Source organism: Xenia sp. Carnegie-2017, unplaced genomic scaffold (genome assembly GCF_021976095.1).
Source record: "Xenia sp. Carnegie-2017 unplaced genomic scaffold, XeniaSp_v1 HiC_scaffold_13, whole genome shotgun sequence".
Classification (NCBI taxonomy): domain Eukaryota; kingdom Metazoa; phylum Cnidaria; class Anthozoa; order Malacalcyonacea; family Xeniidae; genus Xenia; species Xenia sp. Carnegie-2017.
Window position 1 is genome coordinate 1401586 of NW_025813436.1, and position 25239 is coordinate 1426824.

The 25239-nt window shown below is 36.6% G+C and overlaps 5 protein-coding genes and 1 long non-coding RNA gene across 6 annotated transcripts; 4 read left to right on the forward strand and 2 right to left on the reverse strand.

The window, feature by feature from the left end:
• Nucleotides 1–1203: 1203 nt before the first annotated feature.
• Nucleotides 1204–4116, forward strand: LOC124448047 (histamine H2 receptor-like). Its single transcript, XM_046999070.1, has 2 exons — nt 1204–1708; nt 2711–4116. Exon 2 carries the CDS (start codon nt 2830–2832, stop codon nt 3757–3759), a length of 930 nt encoding a protein of 309 aa, XP_046855026.1. The 5' UTR covers nt 1204–1708; nt 2711–2829; the 3' UTR covers nt 3760–4116.
• LOC124448074 (protein JTB-like) lies at nt 3938–5540 on the reverse strand. Its single transcript, XM_046999095.1, has 6 exons — nt 5316–5540; nt 5151–5233; nt 4970–5025; nt 4801–4889; nt 4683–4722; nt 3938–4425 (listed from the first exon to the last, which is right to left on the reverse strand). Exons 1-6 carry the CDS (start codon nt 5393–5395, stop codon nt 4312–4314), a joined length of 462 nt encoding a protein of 153 aa, XP_046855051.1. The 5' UTR covers nt 5396–5540; the 3' UTR covers nt 3938–4311.
• On the forward strand, nt 5516–14136 carry LOC124448040 (GPI ethanolamine phosphate transferase 3-like). The gene is given in 8 exon segments (XM_046999057.1): nt 5516–5924; nt 5927–6160; nt 7639–7779; nt 9048–9264; nt 10260–12082; nt 12145–12291; nt 13128–13345; nt 13407–14136. Coding segments are annotated over 8 exon segments (3219 nt in total). The 5' UTR covers nt 5516–5743; the 3' UTR covers nt 13665–14136.
• Nucleotides 14137–14661: 525 nt separating this feature from the next.
• Nucleotides 14662–21016, forward strand: LOC124448059 (oxidoreductase HTATIP2-like). The gene is made up of 6 exons (XM_046999074.1): nt 14662–14877; nt 15408–15519; nt 16505–16605; nt 18155–18298; nt 19131–19233; nt 20649–21016. Exons 1-6 carry the CDS (start codon nt 14746–14748, stop codon nt 20810–20812), a joined length of 756 nt encoding a protein of 251 aa, XP_046855030.1. The 5' UTR covers nt 14662–14745; the 3' UTR covers nt 20813–21016.
• LOC124448068 (group XIIA secretory phospholipase A2-like) lies at nt 16600–17658 on the reverse strand. The gene has a single exon (XM_046999083.1). The coding sequence runs from the start codon at nt 17262–17264 to the stop codon at nt 16683–16685; it is 582 nt and encodes a 193-aa protein (XP_046855039.1). The 5' UTR covers nt 17265–17658; the 3' UTR covers nt 16600–16682.
• Nucleotides 21017–21415: 399 nt separating the features above from the next.
• LOC124448081 lies at nt 21416–24796 on the forward strand. Its single transcript, XR_006948914.1, has 2 exons — nt 21416–23993; nt 24266–24796. It is a non-coding gene; the product is annotated as an uncharacterized LOC124448081 (long non-coding RNA).
• The last annotated feature ends 443 nt before the right edge of the window (nt 24797–25239 follow it).

Genomic DNA, 25239 nt, shown 5'->3' on the forward strand with positions numbered 1-25239 from the left:
AGTCACAGTGGACTCTTGATCCATATCATTTCGGATGCTTTTGCCATTCGAAACAACCTGAATTGATCGCAAAACTGTCCGTCCTCGTTCCTATACAATGGTTGGAAAGATGTAATGACATATATGGACAGATGTTTCTTATGAAAATGCCATATATGGAAAGATATTTCTATTGACAACGCCATATATGGAAAGATATTTCTATTGACAACGCCATATATGGAAAGATATTTCTATTGACAACGCCATATATGGAAAGATGCTTCTTTTGACGATGCCATATATGGAAAAATGTTTTCTTTGACGATGCGACAACCACGACAACGGGTAAACATATGTTTGTTGATTTATATTACTGCTTTCGGTTTGCAGTTTTATCATATTTAGTCAAACTCAAACAAGGCCGTTGACTGGCTGACGCGCATGCGTAATAAGAAATGCCTCGGAGTGGACCTTCAGTGTATTCGTTATTGAAAAAATTAGCGATGAATATCGAAGACCAGGTTGAAGAAATTTGCAATTTCTGCTCGCAAATTTACAGAATACGTAGCTCTATTTTTTTTGCAATATTTATCTATCTTGAGACATACGTTTCAGTGAAGTGTGAGGGTAGACCAATATTGGTCCCTCTCCTCCCTTCTTAATTCGTTTGTGAATATTTTCCCACGTAATCCAGCTTGTGTTAATGCATTGTCGGGTTCTTACTGTTTTCTGACCTTTGCACCTGTCTTAAAGTAAACAGTCGCTTATGAGTACTTATAGACGTCAGTTGTGAAAATGACTAATGATTATGCACGTTGGTTGATTAATCTTGCCGGTCAGGGAGCGACACGTGACTATAGAGAAATTATAGAGAACTGGACGTGCGATGTAAGACACCGTAAAAATGGCATTACCTCAAGCAGGGGCGAGTCCATTAAATTCCATGCGTTAACCGTTGTTGCTTGCTGTTGGTTTGTGTCGGTATAAAAATGTTTTTCTTTGCTAAAATTTTGCTTGCATACTTGATGACTTACGCGAACATGTTTGTAAATGATGATCGTCCAGGTTAATAAAGTCCTTCTCAGGACTTTATTAACCTGGACGATCATCATTTACAAACATGTAACGATACTCCCGGGTTTAAACCATTTACTTTATCACGCAAACATTTATCGTGGAGGTTGAACATTAAAGTTTTTGATTGCATGATAATTGATGGCTTTCGTTCTGATGGAAAGCCACGCAGACAATTTACATGTATAATTTAAGTCCAAAAGTATTGTTTCATTCGGAGCAAGCACGACTTGTCAAAGCGATCACTTTGGAGCTCGTTTCTCTGCATTCTTGAATCCCGGCACGTTGGTGGTTGTTTTTCCTGGGAAAACGAAATTTCGTTCGATTTCCTTGTTTTCAAACATTTTAATTTTGATGCTATTAGCGTAATGCAATAAAATTACTGCTGTCATTTGTACACCTGCGCACGTATTGCAAGAAGACGAAACCTGTTTTCATTAAGTTTTCGAGTGAGATGATGACGAAACAGTTCAATTGAAAGCTCCGGGTCGCACACTGTCTTGACGTGTTTTCATTCAGCAGATTTCATAGAGCGTTTTAACACATCAATCCAGACAACGATGTACTTTCCTGTAAAATTCTGGTTGTCAGATGATTATATGAATGTCACATAGCTGTATAGAGTTTATGGGCAAGTTCTTGGTGATAGAAGGTAATTCATAGTGCTCATTCCTAATATCATATATTTGTTATTTAACATTTTTCGTGCGGCATCACAAAGCAAAACCACTTAGCAAATTGATAGTTCGTTGAAGAAGCCCAGCAGATCGCTTGTATTTATCGTTTGATTAGGGATTTTCCGCGCCTTTAAGTGATGGACAGTTCCAAACAACTTAACGTTCGTTTGAAGCTATACGTTTTCTGGTTACTACAATTTAGTGTTTTTATTTATTTGTGTACTTATTTTAGAACGATAGATCCCTCGTTGGTAATCTCTGCTACTCTAGCAATATTTGCTGTATATCTTGCTCGTTAGAGTTGTTGTGTGCGCGCGTTAGTAACGCCGCCTGTTGCGAAACTTTAAAACATACAAGTAAAACAAAAAAAGGCGTCCGACTAAAAATTGGGGCTTTCTATTAAATGTGTTTATATAAGACACAAGAAAAGTCGATCCTAGAACAGCGAATGGAAAAGTCGTTTAAACTAATTTTTCAAGATGTATCAAAGAAGGAAGACGTTTAGAAACTATTGGGATAATTTCAATGCATATCACTTTGCTAAGCCCACAGTTCACAAAGTATTTTCTAGTACGAGCATACATCTTTGTTCCGCAAAAGCTTTTCTGCTCCCGGATATTTAAAAGAACGTCTGACAGCAAAACACGTGCAGTAATGCACTATTAGAATTGGCATAGTCATCGGAAATTGGAAGCAGGGGTTAAACTTGAACGCTAATTTTGTGTGTGTATGTGTGTGTGTGGGGTTGTGTGATGAATATTCACCTGTTCTGCTTTGCCCTGATGATTTCTTTTTAAATTAAAATCGCTTTCAAAAGAAATCAATATGGCAGAGCTGAATATTTCAACATTCACCTCCACCCAACCCCTTAATAGCGTTCTTGTTTCGCCCCCTCCTGATTGAAAGTTCAATATAATTTCTAAATGTCTCCTTTCTCATACACCCCATTTATCATCTGTATGGTCTTATCTTCCTAGGAACACGAATTTTAGATTGACGGAATACCTCTTCGTTGAAAAACGTCAACTTGGAAGTAGTTTACAAGCCCGAAGCATGCGCGGACGTTTTCCGAATAATTTGCGTCGTATGATTTGAAATGAACGTCACGGGAAGTGAGGAAGCGGCTCGACTTCGCCGAATAACCATCGGCACATTCATGGCTTTCACAAATGTAGCGGTTTTTTGTGGCAATTATCTTGCGGTTGCATCTTTTTGCATCAATTCCAAACTTCACACCGTTACGAATTCTTTCATCGTGAGCATGTCCGTCGGGGATTTGCTGATCGCTTTGGTATGCATACCATCATTGCTCCTGGCTAACCTGTATGGTCCTCAGGTGCCCACAGGGGTAATTTATTGTCAGTTTTCCATCTCGATTACGGTGAGTCTTATGGGAGTGGCGATCGGAAATCTCGCCTTAAATTCGTTTGACAGATATCGCGTGATTTTGTATCCCTTGAAGTCTGACGTCACAAAACGTCACGTGTGTTGGAAGATTATCCTCGCGTGGCTGTTCGCGTTCGTTTTCGGCTTCCTTCCGTACTTTGGTTGGGGACGTTTGCCGAACGTGCGCAAAACGGACGAAACACTGTACTGTCAAGTGCGGGCAAATTTGTCGTGGAATTACACTTTGGCGTTTTTGTGTCTCGCCGGCACACCGTTTTCTCTGATGGGCGTGGCCTATTGGAGAATACTTACGACAGCACGACGTCATACAAAAGTCATAGTAGCGGACGCAGCAAGGTTTCATGGCTCTAAGCGCGTGGACTTTATCAAAGAAACTCGTGCCGCTAAATTGGTCGGCGCTATTTTGGCTGCTTTTATGATATGCTATTTACCGCTTTTCGTGATAGTCATTGTGGATTTGTCCACTAACGGACTCAACTCGCACGCTTACGTTGGTGGTGTATTAATGGCGACGATTAATTCGGCCATCAATCCATTCATAATGGCTGCGATGAATAGAGAGTACAGGCATACATTTTATCGCGTAGCACGATGCAGGTGGCGCAAGACTCGAGATTAAACTATTCGTTGAAAATAGAGATCAGTCGGCGATCACTCGCGATGCATGATAAATCGGGAATTGTCGTGCATCAGTCGTGTAAAGATCATGATAACAGCAATGTTGCATGCGTTAATTGCCAAAGTACGTCAATATGACAATATGCTGATCACGTGGAACAAATAAAAAATAGTGTATCTCCTTTATACTTAGGACTTTAGTTTTTCCATAAAACCTTACAATGATTGCTTTTTAAATGCTAATTTTTTGGCTTGGCTTTTCAACATTTGTTACTTACAAAGTTTTGGTGAAGTTGTAAAGATGTATAGACGTAATGGCCATTAGATGGTCAATTTATAAAATGTTTTCATTTTTTTATACAAGCAGCTCATCGAAACTAAAATGTTCACACTGCAAAAATATTAATGACTGGATGTTGACATCCATAATTCCTTGCAAACTTGTACCCAGGCTCTTTACTTTGATGCTCCTACCTCACTGAAGGCCTGAAGCATTAAGATCCTGGTAAGGGCTGAGCCTGGGTGAAAGGTTGAATTACTTGGTCAACAAAGCTTAGGTATCACCATTTATTTGTTGCCTAATTTTGCCAAGTACATGTTCATCAAGGTGTCTCGACCTGCACCACACAACTGAACTTGATAAAAGACCCAAGATGAGTGCAGTGATCTATAATTTAGAGAAAATACATATGATTTTATTCAAATGAATTTTAAGTGTGGTATTAGGTGTAGTATAGCCCAATTCCTGCTAGAGTGGAAGTTCTGTTAAGGTCTAGGCTTGTTTAAGTTCTTTCGAGGAACTTATTATTCTTGACTTGAAAAGAGTCTTTAGGGAAATCTACCAACCAATGAAGTTTCCCCACACTTGCTTGAGCCCACAATGACATTGGCTAAAAATGGGATGTATTTCATAGTATCACAAACCTGAAAAATCCAGAACTTTCTTTCTTCATTAGTACGACAGCTACAGTTTTGATTCATATTTAAAACTATATTAGTGAGATGTTAAGACAACTCATATTGCCTACTGTTGATTCATTACCTTGAATAAAACTCTTCACCAGTTGTTTCACATCGGTTTTTTTGCCTTTGTCCAGACTCCTGGCATTCAGGATATTTGCTAGGACTTTCCTTTAAAACAGAGTCAGTGTGTATTATTATGAAATAATAACACGTAGGTGAAACATTAAATAAGTAGATATTACGCTTACCAGCTGATACTTCAAACAGTTTTGGCATTCCTCTAGCAACACAACTTTACTGCAATCTGAATTGGAAAATTGTCTCATTAATATTTACGTGTCTGATATCTTCGAATACAACCATTTTTTATTTTTACAGAAAATTTACTACGGAAACTATCTTAAAAAAACAATGAAAAAACAACAAAACCTTCCGTTTGATTTCCGCCACGGAGTGCTTTTGTGTTGCTCGCCAAAGCAAAACTTACTAATTTTGACAGGTCTACATTCAAACTAGAAAAAATCAATGATCCATCATATTCAATATCAATTGTTCTACGCACGATTTAAAGTGATAATAATATTTTTGCTGTACCTAAGATTTAGGATCAAGAGACCAATGATCATCACAATCAATGCAAAAATAAATTTGGATTTGGATGACTTCGACGACATTTTGTTTACAGATTTTACAAATATGACTAGTTCCAGTCTTCATTCATCGACCTCTCTTTACTATTTTACTCAACGATCCAATAAACACCTCGAATGAAATGAGAGCTTGTATTTTAGTTTTTAGATCTCTTTAAATCTTCCCCAATGTACTTCCATTATGATAATATAAATACTTAAGTAGGTTGTCCTTGTTGATTGGCTCAGAAATCTTACATTTAGTGATAGAAAGAATTCATACACGTCTCTCTTAAATTAAACTGACAGAAATACTCTGTAGTATTTAGTTTTACATGAAGTATTGCTCATGAGAACACTTTATCATTCTCTCGCCAGAGATAGAGAAAATAAATGGGAAATTCTTCTCATGGACGAAACGTATTCTTTATTCTGATCGCTCAAACGTTATTATACTTCTTCGGAATATATGTATTCACTCGTGGATTCCTCTTAAACCGCATAGTGGTGCCCAAAAACAGCACATGTAAAGATGAAGAAATTTTTATTGGGTTGAATCGCGAAGCAAAAGATGACCACTGTTGGATGAAATCCGTTTTAAACGGGCAGTTCTTCTCCTAATTGATGCATTGAGATATGATTTTATGGTGTATGATGAAACCTTAGAAGCAAAAGATGAGTTAAGTTTTCAAAACAAGCTCAAAGTCATACATGAAGTTTTAAAGGACATGCCCAAAAATGGACGTAAGTGGAAGTTTGTTGCAGATCCACCAACTACTACAATGCAAAGAATCAAAGGAATTACTACAGGTATTTTGAGATAATTTGGGATCAAGTTTACCATATCATTGCTACTAGTATTTCTTCAGTTAGCAACAAACTCAACTTAGTAAGGCAAAGCATGTATCAGAGATCATGAATCATCTGATGTTGCCATGCTGAAACTTGAGCGCTTACATACTCTAGTGTAGTGTCTTCATCAGGAGTGACTTATGTTGAAACTTGAGTCATTATATACTCCAGTCTAGTGTCTTCATCTGGAGTGACTTATGTTGAAACTTGAGTCATTATATACTCCAGTCTAGTGTCTTCATCAGGAGTGATTTATATTGAAACTTGAGTCATTATGTACTCCAGTCTAGTGTCTTCATCAGGAGTGACTTATGTTGAAACTTGAGTCATTATATACTCCAGTCTAGTGTCTTCATCTGGAGTGACTTATGTTGAAACTTGAGTCATTATATACTCCAGTCTAGTGTCTTCATCAGGAGTGACTTATATTGAAACTTGAGTAATTATGTACTCCAGTCTAGTGTCTTCATCAGGAGTGACTTATGTTGAAACTTGAGTCATTATATACTCCAGTCTAGTGTCTTCATCAGGAGTGACTTATGTTGAAACTTGAGTCATTATATACTCCAGTCTAGTGTCTTCATCAGGAGTGACTTATATTGAAACTTGAGTCATTATGTACTCCAGTCTAGTGTCTTCATCTGGAGTGACTTATGTTAAAACTTGAGTCATTATACACTCCAGTCTAGTGTCTTCATCTGGAGTGACTTATGTTGAAACTTGAGTCATTATATACTCCAGTCTAGTGTCTTCATCAGGAGTGACTTATGTTAAAACTTGAGTCATTATATACTCCAGTCTAGTGTCTTCATCAGGAGTGACTTATGTTAAAACTTGAGTCATTATATACTCCAGTCTAGTGTCTTCATCTGGAGTGACTTATGTTGAAACTTGAGTCATTATATACTCCAGTCAAGTGTCTTCATGTGGAGTGACTCATATTGAAACTTGAGTCATTATATACTCCAGTCTGGTGTCTTCATCAGGAGTGACTTATGTTAAAACTTGAGTCATTATATACTCCAGTCTAGTGTCTTCATCAGGAGTGACTTATGTTGAAACTTGAGTCATTATATACTCCAGTCTAGTGTCTTCATCAGGAGTGACTTATGTTAAAACTTGAGTCATTGTATACTCCAGTCTAGTGTCTTCATCAGGAGTGACTTATGTTAAAACTTGAGTCATTATATACTCCAGTCTAGTGTCTTCATCAGGAGTGACTTATGTTAAAACTTGAGTCATTATATACTCCAGTCTAGTGTCATCTGCAGGAGTGATGTATTGAAACCTGATTGATTATATCTAGTTTAGTGTCTTTACAGAAAGTGCTTTTATTTTAAAACTGCAGTCTTTATGTTCTCCAATTTATTGATGTGGAATTGCTGAGACCAACATCATGATTTATTTTCAAAATTTCTTTTTACTTGAAAAAATAGGTGGTTTACCGACATTTATTGATGTTGGAGGCAACTTTGCCAGTTCTGAGATTCGCGAGGATAATGTCATAACACAACTGAAAAATCTTGGAAAAACGACAGTTTTTATTGGAGATGAAACATGGATGGGTCTTTTCCCAGGTAAAAAAACAGACAGAAAAAAGACTGGCATTTTGACAACTAAGTGGTATAGCCAACCCGTATATTTTACCCCACTATGTTAAGTTTGCTGTTCGATCACAGTAGAAGCAATAGATTTCTAAAGAGATGAATAATGTTAATGATTAGAAATTTACATAGCATGACCAAAACTTGCAGGCTGGCAACGTTATTGACTGAAAAGATTTGCAGACATTTGTAGGACATAATTGTCAAAGACACTTGAAGAATTTACTTCACAGTTTTATAAGCCAAGGTTTGAATAAGGCGAGGAAACAAAATGTGCGAAATTTTCATAACATAATACGGTGTTTTATAATACTAGTAGCTAACCAAAACATGCTTATTTCAAACAATAATATGCAATATCCTAATTTCCAGCCAAAACAACTATGATTTTGTAAATGACTTTAGAGCTGTGATTGTTCCAGAAATTTTATCTTTGTTTTGGTATTTTTAGAAGAGAAAACGTTCGGTTTTGGTTCGGTTTTTTAAAAAAATCTACCGTCCATTATAGGTACTTTAAGTGAAAAATTTATGCAATTTCCTAAAGCAAACAGCAAAAGTTTTTGTAAAATGCTAAAGTGCGAAGCAAAAAACCCACGTACGATTATATGGGTCGAAAGATGAGCACTTGGAAAGTGAGTTTTTTAAGGTAGACATCACAATTTCAAGCAATTTATTTTTTACTGACAAAAACTAGAGGAAAGAGAAAGTGAACTGTGGTAAAATAGCTTGGAGAAAAGAAAGAAAGCTTCGTTTCAGATTCTCATGTCATATAATACCACATAATAAATTTTTTATTAACCTAGCTCGCTGGGTCATAACGGAGAAATATAATGTGGACATAAAGTAAATGGTTTGAACCCGGGAGTATCGTTACATGTTTGTAAATGCAGATCGTCCAGGTTGGTATAGTCCTGAGAAGGACTTTTTTTGTTGTTGTTGACGGAAATGTTTTATTGTCAATGACAATACACATTTCCTGTACACACAGTACAATGACGTAAGAACCAGATAACAAATACGGCTAACCTGACGTTTACTCCTCATTTGACTCTGAAGATGACTACCGCTAAGGTTGTCGAAACGTCAGTCAACAACAACAAAAAAAGTCCTTCTCAGGACTATACCAACCTGGACGATCTGCATTTACAAACATATAATGTGGACATCTCACTTCGGTACGAAATTTCTCTGTTGAGACCCCGAGCTTTGTTGATAAGGGCTTATTAGTCACTGTATTTTAGGTGGTTTTTCAAGACAATATCCTTATCCTCCATTCAACGTGAAAGATTTGCACACGGTTGATAATGGTATCATATCTCATTTAATACCCGAGATAAAGCGGCCAGATTGGGATGTTGTCATTGCACACTTCTTGGGAGTTGACCATTGTGGTCATAGATACGGTCCATATCATCAGGCAATGGCTGAAAAATTGACGCAAATGAACGATGTGTTAAGGTAAACAATCCTTGAAATATACCCCTAACACTTTTGAGGCGATGTAGGATCGTTTAGTGGTGTTTTGGAGCGGGGCTTTTGTGGGGTGGGCTCAGCCTATTATGTTGATATTCTATTTCAAGTTGGGGTGAACTAAGCCCCCCCCTTCATGACTCTTTGAGATTGCATAAATGAGATTTTTATCTCGTTTAAATTCTGTCCTGAGAATCTTTACGTAGTGTTTTATAGACCGTGGATTATCGATGTTCTTTTGATTTGAAAAGTTTAGTGTAAGTGTGACGTTACAATAAAGCTTTGCATCAAAGTTGAAAAAGCGGTATTCTGGCAAAGTACCTTATTTCTTTTCCACTTTATTATTTTTATGATATCCACTCGAAATACATATCAGAAAGCGCCCTTGTTGAATATTTGACCTTGCTTCTATGTGATCATTATCAAAGGCCTGGATCGAGTATTGCACTTGCTGGCGGCAAATTTGAAAAATTAATGTTTCCTGCGAAATATTTTCGATAACAACTATTGCAAAAAGCCAGCGTTTGCCTGTGAATTCCTAAACTGTATGAGATATTAAGTTGAGCACGCTTAGTGCTGGTATAAATTTGCGAAACATCTGTGTATACATGAAGTGAGAAACATCTTGTGTATACTTAATCAAATGAACTGTATCTTAAATCTACTTCATATTTTCGAAAAATTTCCTGCGAGATACGTACATGTAGTTAACTAAGATACATGTGAATATCATTGCAGGCTCTTGTTTTCCACATTTATTAAGCTAACCGCCGACCTTTTAAAATCGATTCCCTCAGAATTTTGTAGTATAGATTGATTATGCCTTCAAGCATTCATAATGCAATTTATAGTACAAAAATATGAGCCTGCTATATACATATTTACATCTTAGTAAAGTGAAATTATTTGCGCTTGTTTGAGTGTAAAATCCCGCATACAAGCGTGTCCTTACTAACGATGATCTGTAATCATCAAACACACAGGTCGGTGATAGATTCTTTGGACAATGATACCATCTTGATGGTGTTCGGTGATCATGGTATGACTAGGACAGGTGACCACGGTGGTGACAGTGACAACGAAATTCAAGCTGGTCTATTCGTGTACAGTCCCATGCCAATCTTCAGTCGCGCGCACTACGAAGACGTCATATTTCAGACGGACATCGTTCCGACGTTGTCATTGCTTCTTGGGTCACCTATACCTTTTTCCAATCTGGGTATCGTAGTGCCCAGTCTTTTTGATGATTTAAAAAATTCAAGCGTTGCGAATGATGATTTTTCCCGTGTGGAAGCACTCCGCTTGAACGTTTTACAAGTTCAACGTTATTTAAAAGAATACTCGTTGTTGTCAAGCGATATTTCGTCAGGTGCTCTAAAAGAAATAACGGAATCCTTATTCCGCCAATTAAACTTCTCTAGTGCTAAGATGGTCGATAGGAACAATTTTTCGATCAATTCAGCACTAGCAAAAGAAAACGCTTATCTGACTTACTTAAAAGATGTCAGGGAACTCTGTCGCACGGTTTGGGCAAAGTTCGACCTTCCTGTTATTCAAACTGGTATTTTTTCCGTATCCATAACTTGTTTTTCCGGTTTTCTATTCTCTTTAGAACCGAAATTTATCTTACATGATAAAACTTTGACGTATCTGTTCCAGTATGGTTTTCTTTCATTGATTTCCGTAGTTATGGCCGCATACACATTTTCATATAAATTCGTCTGGATATTTTGCATTATTTATGTCTTGTCATGTGGATTGTTACTTTATTCATATTTTCTCGCCTATATCAGAGACAATTTTAAACTGCTCACGAAGGAAGGGCTCCTCGTGATTTTCGTATTCACTCTTCAGTTTCTGGGCCACTTTTCCAACTCTTACGTTGTGAACGAAGATAAAATTTTGCTCTTTCTAATACAAACCGTACTATTTATTTGCGGGACAAACTGTTTACTGGAAAATGTAAAATATGAATTGGGCAAAACGAAAAACCTCAAAGAACAAAAGAAAAATTATATGAAGAAGCTTGGCTTATTTCAAATGGTTCCCATGGAGACAAAACGTCAACTGGGATGTTTGTTTAGTCTCATGGTTGTAGTACGGTTGGGCTCATTGTTTTGGCCTTGTCGCGAAGAGCAAGTGAATTGTGTACCCGAACCAATACAAAATTTGCAACAAAATGGCTACCGTTTACTTGCAAGCGTCGGATTATTTCTTCTTGTTCCAGGCGTCCTGATTTTTTGGCTCAAAGCCAGTAGTAATTTATATGAATTTTCGTTCTCTAGTTTTGCGTTGAAGTGCGCGTTGCCGTTTGGCGCCTTTTTCGGTTGCGTTCATTGGCTCTTGCAGTATGTTCCTCCATCATTAATGGATCAAAATTTTCTTATTTTGTTCATTCATCAAATTCTCGCCCCTTGTATTCTTTATAGTTGTTGTTTTCTTGTCCTGTGTTGTATTGTTTACAAACCAATCACAGCGTTCTTTGTTTTACCGTGCCATTTGAGGAAAGAGTCGATACTTTACAGTCGGTCACTTTTAAAATCGATTGTGGAAATTTTCAAACATTTGCGCAGGGAATTAAGCGACTTCAGTGAAACTTCCGAGTCGCCTAATGTCTATGGGTTAGGTACGGTTTACTCGTCAGCACTGCTGATTGTGCTCGTCTGCGTTGCATTACCGTCGGCGCTCGTGCTCGGGGATGGCCTGGGACCCAGTGTGACGTTGATGATCCTTGAAATGTATTTATTACTGGAGTTCGACAAAAAGGCGGCTCTTGAAGCATCCGATGGAAAAGCAATGTCGTTCGGTTAGTACGAAAAGATTGTTATGTATCTGTAAATGATTTTAAACAATTGATTTTCGTTTCAGGTTCTTTGCTATTTTCGGTATTGACTTGGAGTCAACTGTCTTCGTATAATTTCTATGCCTCTGGACATCAAGCCACGATTCCGTCCATAAGATTCGAGGCGGCTTTCGTTGGCCTGCCCGGTGATATGAAAAATCTTCTTTTGCCCGGTGAGTGAAAGAGACTATTTTTATAATTTTGGCTTGATATAGGTGTTATATAACTCCAGTATAAAGCTCTTGTCGCAAGCCCATAATTTAATGTGCGTCGACTCGTTCGATGATCACCGCAGTTTTAAAACAACCTAAAGTTTCTCATAAAATGCCAGCAAAGGATATTTCGCATCAGTGTTGTTAATGATGGCAGTGACGAGTGTCAGTGTGTCGTGTTTTGCGCGCTTAGTGTATGTACTTAAATACAGGAACTTCCGCTGTTGTGAGAAGTCTTTGCATCTTTTCATCTGTTTTAGCACATTTTGCAATATTCATGTTGTTTTGACTCTACTCGGCTTAAGATGTTAAAGCGTCCTCTTTGGGGGTTACCTAAAGAGGCCAACCGACAGCACAAAGCATGACCCCAAGACCAATGATTTAGAGCCCAGTCCCCTTGAGGTCTGACTGCTATGTTAAGGTGAAGTTATTGGGTGAAGTGGGTAAAGGAAGGACGCCATCTTAAAAGGTGGCAGAAAGCGAAATTTTCAATCGAAAACAAATTAGAAGAAAGTTTAACAAACCAAGCATATAAAACATTTTCAAAATCAAACTTAGACTAACAACTCTGCAACTGTATATCAACGCAGAAGAGCAGATTTTGGTCGTAAATATCGTCAGTTTTGCCACTTTCCAAGATGGCAGTTTACCAAGTTTGCCTCACACGTATCGTATTCGACAAAGTCAGATGTCTGGTAGATAGGATTGTAGGTCATTGCCTGAGGCACATTCTTTTATACCACACGATAACTTCGTTTCCAGGTCTCCGCCATCTAAACTTTGCCCTTTCTTTATAGGCTTTCTTATATTACTAAATACATTAGCATCTGAGGTGCTGTTTGTTGTTGCGTTGCCGCTGATCATGTTTGTTAGAAAACGAAGGTACAGAAATAAAACGAGTGCTTCAGAGAATCAAAATCCTTTGGAGGAATTTGTCTACCATGAAAATCCGATGGTGCTCCGTTCCGATCTTTTCAGAGTTTGCACGTTGTACCAAGTTTGCAAAGCACTTCGGGTAAGTTCCATGTTTTGTTTATTGTCGTTCAAATCCAAATTACATCATATTTGATTTGTAGCTTCTCGGAGCAATGTCGGCGGCCGCCGTACATCGTCGTCATCTGATGGTATGGAAGATTTTCGCGCCAAAATTCATTTTTGAGGGTGTCTCTTTTATTGCGACATTGATTTTGACAACATTGATGTCGGTTTTTGTTCTGAGAATTGACATAGAATTGGATGAATGGTGCAAAAAGTTGCAGTTTTGGACGATTTTCAGTCAGCTTTCAGGAAAATCAGGAAGCAAAGCTTGTCCGTCAGTTTCCGCAAGAAAATAATGTTCTGTGATGTGAAATTTGATTCCAGTCCCCCGAACTTTCCATGATCCCCTCCCCCATGTGTGTTGAATGACGAATAATTGAGTGTAGAAAATATTTTTGCTATTTTCTTATCGCCTCAAAGAAATTTGTAATCAAAACTTGTATTTGTATACCGTAATTACTTTGTCCAGTATTCGAGCTAACCTGTTCCATTATAAGCGGAGCTAGATTTTACTTTATTTTACACCTCTACAGGGTGTATGCAAAAAGAACAGAGACTTTAGGAGCCGACGTATTAATTGTGATAATTTCAATGTCTATCTCTATGCTGAGCCCACGAGTACATAAAGTATTGTCAGCGAGCTACGTGCCTACATATATTTTGTTACAAGCACGAAAGTTTTTCTTGAAGTAACTTCTAACAGTAAAACATGCACAATAATGCACCAGGAGGAATAAAAATTAAGTGATTAAATGCAATGAAAGCTTACAATGGGGTTGATTCACGGGTTAATTTCTCAAGGCCTATTTTTTATTGACCCAGTGTAAATGTGGAAGGAGGGGGGGGGTTCATACATGCATGTAGAAAGCAAGTGATTTCAAAGGAATTTATAATACGGCAGGCAGAACATAAGGAATGTGATCACCAATTATCGAGGTGACTACGCCATTGCCTGACAGTTATTTTAGACTAGACTGGGGGCTGCTCCGTTCATTACAAAAATCTCTTGAAAAACAAATACATCAGGTTGTTTTATGCATAACGCTATTTGCGGTAAAAGTTACGTTAATCTTTCTACTTTATGGCTGTTTTCGTAGAAAAATAAATGTCGAGATCGATATGTGTCTGTCTGTACATATTGATTTCAAATGACTGACTTTGTTGAATTTTTTTGGAAAAGTTATATAAGCTTCTTTCATAGTCACGGGCAACCTGCCACTATTGTTCTATATTATGTTAATATATTTTGGTTTAAGGACGTCATATCCGGTGACATATATAAACCAACTTAAGAATTTAATATTCACCAATATTACGCAGACGGGCAGCACACACCCATCCACTAAGTTTATTCAAGTCGACCTTTATATTGATGTAATGGCAGAAAGCGAAGGAGCCGCAGAGCAAAGTTCGCCAAAGGTCTCGGAAGGAATGAATTTGAAGGCTCTTGTCATCGGGGGCACTGGAGCTACCGGCAAGAGTTTGATTGGAGAGCTGCTGTCAGCGAAGGTAATTGAAACATACATGCCCATTCAAAAGATATCGTTTTAATATCGGCCGCATCCTCTCTCATTTAACTCTGCATGCAAAATATGTTTTAAGTTTAATTCCGCTGTTGTCACTTAGTAATTATACGAAATTTGAGTGGTTAATATGTATGAACGTGAAAATATGCCGTGGAATTGCTGGTCTTGCAACTTGTATGAGATGAATTCTAGAAACGACGAATATTTTGCTTCGACATTGGATTGCGCAAATCAATTCAATCCGATTATGTATAAAATTAATGTTTCAAAATGTTACATATATAGTAGTCGTAGTATCTACAGTTTTAGTCCCCAGATTTTGCTTTGTAGTTCCAGCTTTTTTTAGCTTGTTTTCAACTTATTATTAACCTGATATTCATAGGTCATTGGTATCTCACTTAAACAGAAAATAGAACTGTTTAGTTTTGCAGCAGTGTTTAAAATTTCGTATTAATGAATAAACTCGGAATAAGTAATGACCCATTGGAATGACCATGCTTCCATTCTGTTTAGAATTTTGCAAAAGTGATTGCTCTTGGACGAAGGAATGCCACCGTGCCAGAGCAGTATAATGTCGACCAAGCAGAAGCTGAGAAAGAAGGCAGACTTGTTCAAGTTACTGTTGGTATGCCATTAATGCTTACATATGCAGCTATTCCGCATTAAGTTCTTGTATGAATGTTGTTCCCCTCCCTTATCGAGATGGTGATGCCACTGATGTTAACTTTAAAATTGTTGATGGTAACATTGAAATGGTTGTTGGTAACTTTAAAATGATTTGTGGTAAATTTAAAATGGTTGGTGGTATCTTTAAAATGGTTCGTGGTAACTTTAAAATGGTTGGTGGTAAATTTAAAATAGTTGGTGGTAACTTTAAAATGGTTGGGTGGTAACTTTAAAATGGTTGGTGATAACTTTAAAATGGTTGGTGATAACTTTAAAATGGTTGGTAATAACTTTAAAATGCTGTTTGGTAGTTTTTAACATTCTGTATGGCAACTTTTGAAATGATTAACTACTATTTCAAAACGGTTTATGTTAACTTGAAAATGCTTTATGGTAACTTTAAAATGGCTGATGGTAACTTTAAAATTCTTGGTGGTGTGGTAACTTTTTAATTGTTCGTGATAACTTTAAAATGGTTGGTGGTAAGTTTAAAGAAGTTGATGGTAACCAATGATAACCATTTTCAAAGTTACCATTGGTTTGTAGCAGTGGCTATGTCCATAAGGAGGACATGTTCACTCCATTCAGACAAATTTTTTAATCTTTCAAACTCTGTGAAGAAAATATGCAAAGGGGAGATTAAATAATTTTTAATGTTTCCTATGATGATTTTGACTGTGTGCTCACAACTTTAGCCAATTTCTTGTCATTCTGATTCATCCCAAGAAGATATCTTATGCATTAAAAGCTTTTTCCAAGTGCATGTGAGTAGATATGTTTATAAACAAAGTGGGATGTTACTTTTAAAATGATGTAAATTGAACAAAGCATTTATTGTGAGTAATGAACAAAATGATTTGCGGTGACTTTGAAGATATTTGATGGTAACTTTTCCATGAGATCACAGCATTTCAGTGATATCAGCACTTCTTGACAAATCATAGATTTTGAAACTCTTACAAAGGAGAGTGTAGCCGAACATTTCCAAGATGGGGATGTCTTCTTCAATACATTTGGAACTCAAAGAAACAAAGCTGGGTCAGCGGTGGGTGTTATACTTACAATTTAGTGACAATAGACTACAAAACTTTTCATTTATTTATTAGCTCTCTGAGTTTTTTCTTAAAGTTCTAATTTTTCTTTTTTCTTATTGGAGTCATATCTCTGCTTTGCATTTTTGTCTGCCTTGCTGCACGTGCATGCCTTTTTTTGGGCCATGGTGAATGGAGTACACCCCAACCCGATAGCTGCAGCATGCATCAACCCTCCCGTATTCTTGCAAATGTCCACCAAATCAGGGGGGTGAACTCTCTTTAACTCATTGCACACCTTATCCAGGCAATCTTTGAACCCTTTATCACATTTGTCGCGGTCAGCTTTGCAAACATCATAGCACTTGTCATGTGCATTGCAACAATTTTCAAAACTGGGGAAAATGCTCGTATCCAACTTTATACCCATGGATCCACAACCGTTGCTGCTAGGAATGTGTCCCGGTCTTGGCACTGGCTCCGAACCGTCCGGGCAGGTTGCTTTACATGATTGTTCGTCACCACTTGACATCAGTTTGAAAAAGCTCCCCAATGTTTCGATAGATTTTTGTTGATCGTCAGTGTCGCCATTTTCAAATTCGTTTTGTGCTAAAACGGCCGTTGAAACGAAAATAGAGAATGCCAACAGAAAAATATTGATCGGGATTTGCATGTCTTCTGTTTGTAATTAGAAACGTTTTCTGTTAAAACTTACAAAATATTTCGTTATAATTTCGCTTGTGCGAGTAGTTGGTGTATTTGGCTGTTATATTCTCCCAAAAATGTTGACGCTTTTATCCATGGTATCGAAGAAAGCGATTCCAGTCTTTTGTCTTCTGGTTTGAGCGATTCAATCTTGTCAAACAGTGGCCATTATTGCACTGAAGTAAGAGCTGCTTGTGGCAAAAGGACGACCATTGTCTGCGTCCTTTCTCTTATTTACATAAATAATTTATATCCAGCCAACCGTTTTACTTAATTATTTCTATATGCTTTATTAAAGGTACCACATACTAGAATCAGTACTGGCTAGAATTGTAATGATAAAGTTAATTTTGTATCCCATTCAAACAAACTGAAGCAAAGCTGAAATTTTTATGTCAATGATATTATCAAGTGTTAATGGTTAATATCAGATTACTCCAGCATGAATACATTAATTCATGTAATTATAATAAATTAAACTGAGTTTAACATTCAAGTTTCAACATCAGATTAATTCCAGTGAAAACACTACATTGTAGTATTTTAAAGAACTCAGGTTTTAACGTCAAATTACTCCTGATGAAGACCCTAGACTGGACTATAAAGCCCGCCGCACACTGGTGAACTTGCCGCGCGTACTTGTTATTCGTGACAAGTGTGATAAACAAAATTTCCTGGTGTGCGCGGAAGTTTTGAACAACATTCGTCATTCGTGACAGATGAGTCAAATATCAAACGCGTTTCAGGTTTCAGGATCATATCAATATTCATGATGACACTCTACTAATGTAGTACAGCATTGCTTCCAACTTATTCTTAAAACTTGAAAACTCAAAATTTGAATCTTAAAATCTCTAGGAGGCCTTCTTCAAGATTGATCACGACTATCCAATGAAATGCATCAAAATTGCGAAAGAATGCGGGGTGAAGCACGTCTCAGTGGTTACTTCAAATTACGCGAAAGCGGACAGTCGTTTGTTGTACTTGAAAACCAAAGGGCAGGTAAGCTCGAGTAAAGTCCGTTCCACTCCTCTTCTTACTTGGTTGAGGTTATGCGCTGAAAGACTTGCACTAGTTCATTGAATATGCGGTTCTTCAAGGCTTTGTATGCCATTGAACTTTTTCGTAATTTTTTTCTGTGCTCAAAGTTTTTCGGTGTCTTTTGGTCTAGTTGTCTTGAAATTTTATAAGTTTGATCATACTTCTTCAAATATAATGGTATTTTTAAAAGCTACCACAAGGGTTACTGTTTAATTTTTATAAATATATAAATGTTTTTACTTTTTGAATTTTTTTTACAAAAGAACCGAGTCTACTTGCAATAATGACAAATTCGCTTTAATTCAGCCCTCCCTGACTTGTCGCTCTTCCTGCCAAAAATGAAGCTGGCAATCCCGCTAGTGCCATTTTTCATGCGCAGCCAAAAGAAAGTTCATTACGACAATAATCTATAAAGCTAGACTTATTCTCGTTTTACTGGAGGTAAACAGTGTGCTCATCATTCAAGCATACTCATGTAAAGATAGCCGTCCAGTTACGTATTTAGTTCAGTGATCTAAGATTTCAACTTATGAAACTTTTTGCCACGCAATGTGTCCGTTAAACTACACCTGTACCAAAATAGTTTTTACATTTTACCTCGTCCATACAGTATTTACTGATTCGTTTTAAAGTATGAAAAAATTAACCTACGCAACAGGTTTGGGTTTCTTTGGAAGATATTTTAAATGTAGATTCCTATAAATGGCGACTATCCGTATTTCTTGGGTGAGATCATAGGCCATATAAGGTCATTATATGATGTATCAAACTTTCTGCGTTACGGTCATTTTAGATTGAAGAAGATTGCAAGAAGCTCGAGTTCGAACGTGTTAGTATCATTCGACCGGGCTTGTTGGGACGCGGCCCTGACGCTAAAATGTCTGAAAAATTTTTCGGTAAGTCTGTTTTGTCACTTTCCCATTTTGTAACGCGCTTCTACTGATATTCACTTCTGTATTGACGATCGAAACCTACTGTCAAAAGATAACAGAAAATATTCACTGAAAGGGGAGGGAATTGTTGTAACGTACCTGTTATGGTAGGGTTAGTTGTACTGAAGAGAAGGGTGCACCCTCCCGGCCGTGGTTTGAGTAAGTACAGGAGAGGCGCCACTTTCCCTGCGGAATGTTTATAATACTGTGCAAAGCAAAAACAATTGTAATTAGTCTTTAATGGAGCAACCGTTCCAAAAATATCTTTCAATCATTGTGTAAAAGTAACAAAACAAGGCACGCCAAACTTACCACCAAAATGTAATTCAAATTAGAGCACTTTCCCCCTTGTAACAAAATCATCCTGGATCCATCCCTGTGTTGTACTGCGATCTCTGTGTTCGTTCTCGTATACTATTATAGTTATTGTTACATATGTGCTGTGTATGTTGAATGTGATTGGTTCGTACATAGTCACATGACTTGAAATTAAAAGTAGTGAGTTTTGTTTTCCTCGATTTTCAATCAGTGCTCTCACTTTTAGGGAATTATCCTTAATAATAGGATTTTCTAAAGGCTTTGAGGATATTTTAAAGATGTTTTTATACTTTAAATTAATATACACTTAATAATATTTAATGTTTTATTACAAATACAACGTTGACAAACTTCAAAACAGCAAAACACGAGGAAAAACCATGAAAAAGCATTTTTTGAGCCTATGTGCTCACGCCTTGTAGTAATTTTTGCAAATTTAAGGAATTTAATGGTAATTTGAGAAATTTTAAGCATTTTCTAAGGACTAGGAAATTTGATTGTGAGAGCACTGCTTTCAATGTTTCCCCAGGCCAACTTGGGAAAAAAACTCACTCTTTACCTCGGAGCATACATTTAATTGTATAAAGTAGACATTGTTTTGGCGAGCGTGCATAATGAAGGACCGTTATATTTTCTCATCTCTGCTTGCTAGACACGGAATAAAATTGAAATAGATACAATTTGTGACGTTATACGTCTGGAAACTTACCGACGGTTCACTTGTGATTTGAGAAAGTGCCTGGCAGTCTGTCTTATTATTGCTTGCACTGGAGTCTGGGGGAAGTATAGGTTTATGAATTTGAAATCTAGCTAAAAATTTTGCTTCCATGGATTCCTTATTATTATATAATTTCATTGAATTTCTCTGATGCTTTCTACCGGAAGCGAAGTCAACTGAGTCGGCGTCGAAACTCCCAGAGTTTATTGAGCATTCTAGCTTCTGGAAATATACCATGTTTCACCAAGGTTTTGTATTGCAAACCGGCACTTCTATCACTTCTATCTCTTCTTCACTTGACATTTCACGAAATTGACCCAATCTTTCGTCTGTCTTTTTAAAGGGTTTTTCTTCAAAGCGATACAAGTCACTGATATAGCAAAGGCAATGCGTATCGATGCCGAGAATGTGGCTAAAACCTTGAAATCAGGTGAAACCTCAGGTATGGAGAAGTGTCGCATTTTCTTCAATGCTGATGTTTGGAACATGATCAAGGACGTAGAATGAAATTAATATATCGGGTTTTGCCTAAAATAGTTACTTGCACTATATTTTCATATCAGCAAAATAACTGTCACTTTTTTCATCGTTTGTTTTCTTGGATTCCTAAACTATGCATGCTTTTTGTTTGCTTAAAGTATTCTCTCTGTTTCCTAAAGTCTCATGTTCTTTGTTTCGTAAAGTATTAATATATTCTGTTTCCTTGAAGTATTCATGTTCTCTGTTTCCTAAAATATTCATGTTCTCTGTTTCCTAAAATATTCATGTTCTCTGTTTCCTAAAATATTCATGTTCTCTGTTTCCTAAGTATTCATGTTTTCTGTTTCCTAAAATATTCATGTTCTCTGTTTCCTAAAGTATTCATGTTCTCTGTTTCCTAAAGTATTCATGTTCTCTGTTTCCCACAATATTCATGTGCTCTGTTTCCTAAACTATTCAATTTCTTTGTTTCCTAAAATATTCATATTCTTAGTTTCCTAAAGTATTCATGTTCTCTGCTTAAAGTACTAATGTTCTCTGTTTCGTAAAGTATTCATGTTCTCTGTTTCAGTATTCATGTTTTCTGTTTCCTAAAGTATTCATGTACTCTGTTTCCTATAAAGTATTCATATTCTCTGTTTCCTAAAGTATTCATATACTCTTTTCCTAAAGTATTCATGTACTCTGTTTCATAAAGTTTTCATGTACTCTGTTTCGTAAAGTATTCATGTACTCTGTTTCCTAAAGTATTCATGTACTCTTTTCCTAAAGTATTTTATGTACTCTGTTTCCTAAAGTATTCATGTTTTCTGTTTCCTAGAGTATTCATGTACTCTGTTTCCTAAAGTATTCATGTACTCTTTTCCTAAAGTATTCATGTACTCTGTTTCCTAAAGTATTCATGTTTTCTGTTTCCTAAAGTATTCATGTACTCTGTTTCCTAAAGTATTCATGTTTTCTGTTTCCTAAATTATTCATGTACTCTGTTTCCTATAAAAGTATTCATATTCTCTGTTTCCTAAAGTATTCATGTACTCTGTTTCGTAAAGTATTCATGTACTCTGTTTCCTAAAGTATTCATGTACTCTTTTCCTAAAGTATTTTATGTACTCTGTTTCCTAAAGTATTCATGTTTTCTGTTTCCTAGAGTATTCATGTACTCTGTTTCCTAAAGTATTCATGTACTCTTTTCCTAAAGTATTCATGTACTCTGTTTCCTATAAAGTATTCATATTCTCTGTTTCCTAAAGTATTCATATACTCTTTTCCTAAAGTATTCATGTACTCTGTTTCATAAAGTTTTCATGTACTCTGTTTCGTAAAGTATTCATGTACTCTGTTTCCTAAAGTATTCATGTACTCTTTTCCTAAAGTATTTTATGTACTCTGTTTCCTAAAGTATTCATGTTTTCTGTTTCCTAGAGTATTCATGTACTCTGTTTCCTAAACTATTCATGTACTCTTTTCCTAAAGTATTCATGTACTCTGTTTCCTAAAGTATTCATGTTTTCTGTTTCCTAAAGTATTCATGTACTCTGTTTCCTAAAGTATTCATGTTTTCTGTTTCCTAAATTATTCATGTACTCTGTTTCCTATAAAAGTATTCATATTCTCTGTTTCCTAAAGTATTCATGTACTCTGCTTCCTAAAGTATTCATGTTCTCTGTTTCATAAAGTATTCATGTTCTCTGTTTCCTAAAGTATTCATGTTCTCTGTTTCCTGAGGTATTTTAATCATCTGTTTCCTATTCATGTTTTGTGTTAATCGTGTTTTCAAATACGCTCAACTTTGTCTTTAAAGTATTCATGTTCTTTGTTTCCAAAGGTATTCATTTGTTGTACTAATGTTTCGTCTTCTGTGTATCTATGATATTTGATGATTCAATATCATCGACTTTCGAAAGTTTCCATGTTTTTGTAGCCAAAGTTGCCAATTTTTATAAAGCAATTTCATTGTGCTTTCAAAGATAATATCGTATCTCACGGATTCTTGCGTGCATGAGCGTTTAAAAATACACACTTTTCACAGCATATATTCCTGTACAGGTGTCTAATATTTCTTATCGGAAAGAAGTTTTCTTCTTACTAATTCGGTCATTCAAATACTTTTTTGGCTTTTTAAATGATTTGCCAAACTAAATGGGGCAAATGACGTTGCGAGGAAGTTCGTGTTGGAACTCGTTGAAAGTCTTTGTCTTAAACACTTTTATTTATGCATAGTTACTTGGAAGGAATATTTTAGGCATTTAATGATTCCAATTGTTACATCGACCAGCATTTTTTGTTTGTAAATAAAACCGCCGAAACGAAGAAGTCGCTTCCTCTTTCGATGTTTAATTATTGTATTTCCTTATCATCCTAACATATCGTTGATGGCAGTCTTTCGATGCTCGTACCTGACGCGTTTTAAATTACCTGCGTTATCTAATCCACAAGACTGTGTTGTTGTCTGAATTGTTTAACAAGTAAACAAATTTTATCGTTTATAACGTGAAGAAATTGTCTATGCTTGGTCGCTGTAAGGTTTAATGTTGTGTCGAAATATGGCTTAAAGAAACGTCTGGGAAAGACATAAACGGCAATTTCGTGAAATGAAAATATTCACACGGAGGATTTTTAGCGAGTTTTCTCTTGTCGTTGTGGTTGCGATGTTTATTGTAGGAATTTCACAAGCGAAACACTGTAGTATTTTTGATCAACTCGAGTCAAAGAAGTGCACAAAATATTGTTGTGGGGATTGGAGCATTCTTTTTGCCATGAAACGTGTGAAGGATTCTCCTGTAGAACGAACAGTGAATGTGGCAGTGGATGTTGTAATGAGGGAAAATGCCGTAAAAATTGTGCTCCAGTGCGCTTGATTATCGGTGTGACAATTACTTTCGTCGTAACATTGACTTTGTTGGTTGTTTTAATGCTCGTTCGCTGTTATCTCCGTAAGAAAAATCCTCCACAAACAAATAACGTGGCTCGTAGTCATTTTGTAGACATGGGCGAACCTTATTGGCGTGTTCGTACGCTTAACTCAACTACGCCTCGACCTTCCATGCAAATCTCGTCTTCTCCTCGACCGTCCATACAAATCTCATCTTCTCCTCGACCGTCCATGCAAACCTCAAATTCTCCTCGACCGTCAATACAAACCTCAACCAGCACGACTGAAACTGACTGCGACGTGGAAAAGCCTTCTTCCGAATCTTGATTTTTTATGGTAGAATTAATGCTTACAATACGAAGCTCATTTGTATTGACAAAGCTTGTTTACTTCGTTATAAATTAAGCTAATATCTTTGAAACGAAGAGACGGTTAATCGGTTGCTTGAGTATACAAGTGCTCAATTATATTATATATATACGCTAAATCGCACATTAGTCTATTGAAATTATCACCTGATGATTGCTATCAGTAAAAAAATTAGTGGCATTTAGTGAAATTTCATGATGGGGAAATTACGTGAAGTACATTTCATTTTTTATCTTAAGCTCTTAAGAAGATCGTGGTAATCTTCAAGTGTGCTTTCAACAAAAAAACGCGAACAGTTTCGGCTGGGCAACATTTGGCTTTCGAAATAAGATTTCTGCAGGATATCAATGGCAATCGAACTGTAACAATCTAGGAAATTATCAAACTGTTATTTCAAGAGAGTTTGTTCTGTTCTCACGGAATGTTGTTCCTGTCGCCCACACGGGCCTACTAGTATTTCGTCATCTTGAAAAATATATCGTAATCAAAAATAAAATAATATATACATAAGGTAATCTTTCTAGTAATTTATTGTCCTATCTTTTATATAATGAGTGGTAAAAATTTTATCTGATTCCTGGCGGACGAGAGACGTAAACGATTCTGTTTTATTTAATCTTGAAGAATAACAGCAACTTTACGAAGTTAGTTGCATAATTAGCATATCGGACTCCAGTTAAAATAAGTATGATTTCGATTAAACTTTTCATCGACCTGATAGCGGTTATGCCTGATGTGAAAGTTGACAGAAATAAAATTTTGCAATGCAATTTTCTTCCTCTTCAAACGATCTGTTTTGCTAGTGGGGCTATCTCCAGGAGACCGAGTAATTTGGGCTTCGTGTGATAAAGAATGCTTACTTGGCATTGTTGGAGGCCACAGTATTGCCATAGTTACCTATCGTGTTGTAATCACACCCATTGGATAATTGAAAAAGTTTTGTAGCTAAATGAAAGAAGTTGTTTTGGTCTTACATCGGACGTGTTGTTATTAAATCGCGATAAATACAGGGGCGTAAATCCTGGGGGAGTATCGAAGGGTGGATCACTAGCGATGGCCAAAAATTTACGGGTAGCATCTTGTTAGGCAAAACTTAGTATTCGTCGAGTAAAATTCAGAAAGTGTTCGAAGAGAAGTGAAGCTCTCTGAAATGTGAACGTGAAACTTTCTCACAAAGCTGTCACTCCTTTCTTGTTTATTCTTGGAGCAATAT